Source organism: Salmo salar, chromosome ssa21 (genome assembly GCF_905237065.1).
Source record: "Salmo salar chromosome ssa21, Ssal_v3.1, whole genome shotgun sequence".
NCBI classification, from domain to species: Eukaryota; Metazoa; Chordata; class Actinopteri; order Salmoniformes; family Salmonidae; genus Salmo; species Salmo salar.
In genome coordinates, this window is record NC_059462.1 from 19,320,123 (window position 1) to 19,328,249 (window position 8,127).

The 8,127-nt window shown below is 39.8% G+C and overlaps 1 protein-coding gene across 1 annotated transcript; it reads right to left on the reverse strand.

Annotated features, from left to right (window-relative positions):
- Positions 1-1,106: 1,106 nt before the first annotated feature.
- pcdh8 (protocadherin 8) lies at positions 1,107-5,556 on the reverse strand. Its single transcript, XM_014164358.2, has 4 exons — positions 3,106-5,556; positions 2,907-2,977; positions 2,166-2,290; positions 1,107-1,897 (listed from the first exon to the last, which is right to left on the reverse strand). The coding sequence occupies exons 1-4, from the start codon at positions 5,461-5,463 to the stop codon at positions 1,545-1,547; spliced, it is 2,907 nt and encodes a 968-aa protein (XP_014019833.1). The 5' UTR covers positions 5,464-5,556; the 3' UTR covers positions 1,107-1,544.
- Positions 5,557-8,127: the final 2,571 nt, after the last annotated feature.

Genomic DNA, 8,127 nt, shown 5'->3' on the forward strand with positions numbered 1-8,127 from the left:
AAATTATTCAAACTCTGTCATGTTGGTTGTTGATCATTGCCATTTTCAAGTCTTGCCATAGATTTTCAAGCTGATTTAAGTCAAAACTGTAAGTAGGCCACTCAGGAACATTCAATATATTTGGCCTTGTGTTTTAGGCTATTGTCTTGCTGAAATATGAATTTGTCTCCCATTGTCTGTTGGAAAGCAGATTGAACCCAGGTTTTGCTCTAGGACTTTGTCTGTGCTTAGCTCTATTTTGTTTATTTTTATTCTAAAAACCTCCCTAGACCTTGCTGATTACAAGCATACCCATAACATGATGCAGCCATCACCATGCTTGAAAATATGAAGAATGGTACTCAGTGATGTGTTGTGTTGGATTTGCCCCAAACATAACGCTTTATATTCAGGAGATAAAGTTAATTTCTTTGCCACATTTTTTGCAGTTTTACTTTAGTGCCTTGTTGCAAACAGGATGTATGTTTTGGAATATTTTTATTCTGTAGAGGCTTCCTTCTTTTCACTCTGTCATTTAGGCTAGTATTGTGGAGTAACTACAATGTTGTTGATCCATCCTCAGTTTTCGTCTATCACAGCCATTAAACTATTTAACTGTTTTAAAGTCACCATTGGCCTCATGGTGAAATCCCTGAGCGGTTTCCCTTTTCTCCGGCAACTGAGTTAGGAAGGACGCCTGTGTCTTTGTAGTGACTAGGTGTATTGACATACCATCCAAAATGTAATTATTAATTTCACCATGCTCAAATGGATATTCAGTGTGTACTTTTTTTTTTACCCATCTACCAATGGGTGCCCTTCTTTGCGAGGCATTGGAAAACCTCTCTGGTCTTTGTGGTTAAAACCTTTTGAAATGAATTGCATGTGTGGGGTACATAGATGAGGTAGTCATTAAAAAATCATGTTGAACACTATTGCACACATAGTGAGTCCATGCAACTTATTAAGTGACTTGCTAAGCACATAACATAATGGTTAAATACCTATTGACACAAGACATTTCAGCTTTTCATGTTTTATTAATTTGTAAAAATGTGTACAAACATAATTCCACTTCGACATTATGGCTGTAACACAAGAAAATGTGGAAAAAGTCCAGGGGTGTAAATACTCTGAAGGCACTATATATATATATATATATATATGGGTTAATGGGAAAGTCAAGCCAGATGGGTAAAATTCTTGGTGTGTGACCATAAGAGAAAAGTCATGCTAAACAAGATGACAGGGAAATGGTCTTATCTCATAAACAATTATGCACATACTGTATCTCTCATTGTTTTAATATTGTGTTTAGTCATACAACAAACACCAATGTTTTTACAAATGTTCATACAATAAGAATATCAATATATACACATAACCTACATCTTCACAATTGAATCAAAGAAAATATACATTAGCTGTTTTCAATATGCATCAAGTTGCTTTCCTTTTCATACATGAAATGTCCATATGTCTAACAGTACGACCAGTATCTGTAGAATCTAGTGAATACTGCAGTATCTATAAATAACCATCTGTATATTTACTTGGCAGGTTGTTTAAAAAATGGTGGCAACTTCAGATATGGTTGCCACTGTAGTAATATCTTGGTTGTGCTCCTGAATTCCAGCAAGTCCGGCAGCAGATTGTCTTTTTTGATGGGCGAAGTAAGAGGGGAGTGTACCTGTGTGATGAGAGAACGTCTGCATGGTGTTTCTTGCTTTGGGAATGCTGGTGCTATAGCCAGAGTCTTTCCAGGTGTGGGGATAGGCATGGGGATTGTTGTAGACCGGTGCTTGGGAAAAGCCAATTGTGTATGCATTGTCTAGTGGGGCCTGGAAGCTTTGGGTTGGTATTACACAGTAAGTGCCTTGACAATCCACAGCGAGGGTGTTAGCGGCGTGGAAGGAACCTGAAATAGAACACACACACACACACAGAATTACTTTCCAAGCCCAAGGAGTAAAGAATGATAGTGACAGAGTCATTCATTGTTACCGTGCTACATAGCCAGGTGGGTTTTACACTGGTGGTGGAAGGGGTGAGTAATCCCCACACAATGTAATCCGCTGCAGTTTGAGTGCTATGAAGTGCTATAAAAATGCCAACTGTTATCTTCATCATTCTGCTACGAGGAACTCTAAAATCTCAGTATGAAATTGTGATGGTAGTAAACTCACTTTTGGCCCAGGGCTGGAAGGTGCTGAGGTTCCTCTTGCCTCCATCCCCACTGATGTCAGAGTCACTGTCATTGAAGTCACTGTCTCCCTTGCCACTGTCCTTTACGCTCTGCTGGTCAATGCCACTGTGAATAGAATCAAACATTAGCCACTGCACCGCTGTATCTGATTATTGATGTGTGCTTTTTCCCCCCTCTTATGAAGCCTTCCACCACCCAGCCCCTCTCTCCGGACAACAACTGCAATCACGTGTACAGATACAGGATCTTAATTTTAGCCAGCTTACTACAGCAGGAAAATTATCCTGCAACAACAGAAAATGTGAATTATAATGTGGATTATAATTAATGACCTGACGATGATATAACTATGTTCTTCTGTCCTGCACCTGATGAGTTGGATGTGCATATTTTTATATATTTTTTTCTATTATAATTAATGGATATTTTTTTTGTAGAGGTTGATATATTTCTTGTTTGGGCAAATCAAGTCTGACATTTTGAAGTGGAAATTACACACTTCAGAAGGCTTTTTAAACCTTGAATGCACTATAAGTTTGCATGTCCTGCTGTGCAGGAAAATTCTAAGAGTGATTCAATTAAAACCCTACATCTGCTGTATGCATATGGAATGTTAAGCACCTTCCAGTGACTGGTTATGGAAATGATTTCTCATGGAAAATAATAACTGTAATAACATAGCACATCATGCCAAGTATGATCAACGTGGTGGTATTCTTACCTCATTTGCAGGCAGTATTTTTCCCCTTGCCACAAAGATGTTGGTAGGAAAGGCTTAGGAGGCAGGAACATCTAAAGAACAAACACAAGAGAACAGGATGGGAAATGATTTCAGCTACTTGGATCAGGAGTAGTGCTACACTTGAATGTGTACGGTTGTATTTAAACGCAATTGAAACTGAATGAAATTTTTCACTCACCTGTGACTCCAAGTCTCCATTTTTCTCCTCATACAGGCTGGACTCATCAAGAGATGAAGAGGTCCTTTCATTGAGGAAACCTCTTGGTCCACCGTACATGTTGGGTTCTGCAGAGTTGAGCCTGGGATGATGCCTGGAGTCAAACAGGCCGTGAGACACGTCTCTCTTGGAGTCTTGATCCTTCCCTCCTCCATTCAACTTGCATGTGATAACAACAATCACTATGGCAATCAGGAGCAGAGCACAACCCCCGCCGAGCATTATGATAACTACTACTGAAACATCCAAGCCTGCGTCTTCCTCATCAGTTGAACGTAGTACAATGACAACTTGGTCGTCTGAGAGCTGCGAATCTGTGACAACAAAGCGAATGGTGGCACTGCTGGAGAGGGGGGATCTCCCATTGTCACTCACTGCAATTTTGATTTCCAAAACATTTCCAATAGCAGAGGCCAGCCCCTGTTTTAGAGCTATTTCTCCAGTGTCTTTATTGATTGAAAATAGGTTAGAGTCACCTTGTACGATTCTGAAGCTGAGCTCACCATTCATGCCCTCATCCTTATCCTGACCCTTGACCCATAGGGCCAGGTACCCCAGTGGTGCATTGACAGGAAGAGGAACTTCAGCAGAGTCATTCAGCATAACAGGAAAGGTGAAATAGGGATAGTTGTCGTTCTGATCAACCACTTTGATTCTGATCATGGATGTGCTTGACAGCTGAGGTGAGCCCTTGTCATCAGCCTGGATGGTTAATTCAATCTGTTGGACGGTTTCAAAATCAAAAGATCTCAGACTATACAATGACCCTGACATTGGGTCAATAGACACATAAGTCAAAATGGAGGCCTCACCCACAACATCTGAATCAATTAGTTTGTATGATACTTTTGCATTTTTACCCATATCAAGGTCACGTGCTACAACAGTAGTTATATATGACCCAGGGATATTATTTTCCAGGACAGAAACTTCATAAATGGATTTACTGAAGAGGGGGGCGTTGTCGTTCTCGTCGGTCACTCTGATGGTATACTGCTTCACTGTTTTGAAAGGTGGTGTTCCGAGGTCTTCAGCCACTACAGTGAGGTTATACTCTGGGATCTTCTCTCTATCTAAAGTGGTGGTTGTTACAATCATAAAAGTGTCGCCGTAGGCTTGTTGCAGCTTGAAATGATCGTGGCCGTGTAGGCTGCTGCGCACGTAACCGTTTGAGCCAGAGTCACTGTCCGAGGTGCTGATCAGCGCAACAAAACTTTCCTCCGCTGCGGCCTCCGTGATGTAAGCTACACCATCACTAGTCGAGGTCATTGGCTTGATAATGATTTCTGGTGCGTTATCATTTACATCTACAACATCAACAACAACTTTGCAGGTCGATGGAATAGAATTTGCGCCTAAATCGGATGCTTTAATGTTCAATTCATAAGACCTCTGCTTCTCATAATCAACCAATGTTTTTAAAGTTACAGCACCGGAAATTCGGTCTACATTAAAAATGCGCATTGCTTCAGAGTCTTTTACAAATCCATACACTACCTCGCCATTGATGCCCGCATCTGGGTCAAACGCATGCACTTTCAGCACTTGGTAACCTATGGGTGAATCCTCATAAAGTTCAACTTTTAGTGAGTTGTGCTCAAACGTTGGGCTGTTGTCATTAAAATCCAGCACTTTGATATGAACAGTCATTGATCCGGACCTGGGTGGCTCTCCGCCATCTGTTGCCGTCACTTCAATTGTGTAGGAATCTTCAGCCTCTCTGTCCATTGCTTTCACAAGCACAAGTTCAGCATACTTCACTCCATCCTCCCTGCTGCGCACATCAACTATGAAATGGCTGGAGGGAGAGATATGGTAACGTTGGATGTAGTTATTGCCGACATCATGGTCAACAGCGATGTCCAACGGGAATCGTGAGTCCACCTGAACATTCTCGGATATCTCAAGGGTCGTCTCTTTGTGGAGGAAGTGGGGTGAGTTATCATTGATGTCCTTTACCTCGATCTCCACGTGAATCAGCTGAAACTTTTCTTTGGAGAAGGCAACTATGTCGAAGGTGACAAAGCACCGCGGGGACCTTGGGCAGAGATGCTCTCGGTCAATCGTTTCCCCAACTACTAAAAGTCCATCAATCTCCCTCATTTGAATCACAGACGAATTGGTCTCCTGCATGAAGCGGAAAGATGTTCCAGGGTCCTCTGCTGGGTCTATCTTTAAATCCTGAGACAGATTTCCAATCTCTGTCCCGGGCGCATCCTCTTCATAAGTGTAGTACCTCGTAGTTGTACACTGAACCGAGTAGAACAGAACAGCAAGCAACACGCACTCTCCAACTCCTCGAATCCAGCAGAATCCCATTTTAAAGGTCAATGAAGATGACGAAATAAAACTTAATAAAGAAAACGAGCTGGAAGTAAACTTGTTGTGATGTTGAGCTCGCTTGCCACGACCAACTAGATTGGATACAGTCCAAAGAGAGCATTGACCTATAAACCTTGATTTATGCAAATTAGTTGTCTAATAGACCAATGGCATTCAACTGCCCAGCCAAATGGGGCTCGTTTGGTTTCCGCCTGGTGCCAATTACTGCAGCCCCTCTCATTGACTGTGTGCAAATGGTCTTTTTAAATACATTGTTAATGGAATTTTATAATGATAAGGAAAAACTGCCTCACATTGAAGTATATATATTGTCACTTCTTCAATAGACTATTAATCCAGTTGGACTTTTTCTATCTGAACAAATGACTTTCATTCACAGGTTATTTGAGGCTGATGTGTTATTTGAGACTGATGTGTTGGTCTGTTTATGAATACAGAAAAACAATAGTCACCAACACTGTTGAACAAAAATGTGTATGTACCATGCATTCACTATAAATACTGTGAATACTTTATTAACCATGTATTAACCATCCAATAATATTATGGCATTTAAGTACTTTTATGTTGTGAATGAACAAACAATGAACAAATTGTCACCAATTGTAGTATTTAAAGGGAAATTCCATCACTTTTCAACCTCAAATTCTTTATCTCCATCACCACTCCAGTGTCTCCATATGTGAAAATGAAATTTAGTGTTAAAAAGTAATGATGTAACTAAAGGGTAAAAGCATTTTAAAAACAGTGATTTTCAAACACTATGAGACTCATGGGGATTTGGGGAGAAGGAACATGCCCTCTCCCTGGCCAGAACAGTTTGCAGGTTTTGAAAATGTTTTTTCTTTTCATGTAATCCTACTTGATTTTGAGCATTTCTTCTTATCGTTTTAACCAGAAGAACGTATAAATACACAAATGTTCACATATGTAGCCACTTGTACGGTGCTGGAGATGAATTCATATGAGGTTCAAAATTGGTCAAATTGTCCTTTAAACAACTTTGAAATAACCTTTGCTCAACCTTTTGTGCAGGCTTAGACTACATTTTGGTCAACATGCAAGGGTCACATGGTTACACTAGCCAACAACAGTGGTTGGGCTGTAGCCTACAAGTACTACTCGAGTGTGTGTCCACCAGATTTAAGTTTGACACAAAATAACATGTGAATATATATATATATAATATATTCAACTAGCTTTTGGCAAACATATGGGTGATTAGTGTGTGTTGATTAAAAATACAGTTTTGGGCTTCAAAGGGCTCAGGTCTGACTGACACCTTTCAGAAGTTGGAGCTAAATGTGTTTGAGCCCCTGATAGAGCAAGCACAGGAAGGCGTTAAAAACAACACACTTAAAAATAGTCACTGGGGCACTAAGCATTTGTTGGTCTACTGACTCTGGTAAAAAGAGGTAAAGAGAATTTAACATAAGGTAATCCACAATAGAGAATGTGATAGCTTGAGTCTGGTTTTAGTTGTGCCAAGAACAGCGCACCATCAATTAATTATAACTGTCTGGAATTCAATCAAACATGAACCTGCCATTCCAATGATTACAGCAGTGTCTTTGTTCACAAACTGCTGCCCACTCGTACACAAACACTTCTCATTCTGAGTAAACATCAATCTCAGAGGTTTTTACAATAGGTAAAACCATCAGTAAGTCATTTTATTTTATTTGATGATGGAAAAAATAGATATACTGTGCAAGCACAGCAATGCTGGTTCAATTCAATATTTTGATGTACATATTCTTATTCATTCCTTTACACTTGTGTGTATAAGGTAGTTGTGAAATTGTTAGATTACTTGTTAGATATTACTACATGGTCAGAACTAGAAGCACAAGCATTTCATTACACTCGCATTAACATCTGCTAACCATGTGTATGTGACAAATAAAATTTGATTTGATTTGAATTAATGTGAGCTCATAGTTACAAGTGAGTTGCCAGCTAATCTTAACACTTGTCCAGTGCTGGCCACTGATTGGCTGAATACTTGGGGCGCAGGTGGTTGGAGTTGTCAACAAAGCAGCATGACAGAAATATGATGCCAAGTTTTCGACCTACTGGTTTCATTGAGATGATATATAAGGCGATCTGTGCATTTGAACAACAGCATAAATACACCTATTTCACTTTTGCATGAAAAAAACGAATGGCCACTACTGCAGATGCTGCCACTATTTTGAACAGATTATATTATACTATTTAGAACAAGTAGCCGGCTCATGAACGAATGGGTGCAACAAGCATGCAGATGCAATAAGTGAAAACACATGATCTAATCTGGGGACAGCTAGCTAACAAAATGTCACATATCATGATGCGCTAGCCAGTTAACTTTCATTTTGAAATAACTTAATATTTCAGAGTTAGTCAGATATTAGATTAGAAATACTTAAAATTGGCATAGGAGCTAACTAGCTAGCAAGCTGCCAGCTAGCTATAGCTATCTATCTGCTTATCAAAGGTAAATCACTGTTTAATTTGACCAAAACATTTACCAAACAATTTCTCAATGTTTCTAAAAATGACTGTAGTTGGCTAATTAATTTGATCATGCTTTGTGATACACCTGGTTTTATGCTGTTTTAGTCCACACAACATGTAACCCTGTCACCTGCAGTATAA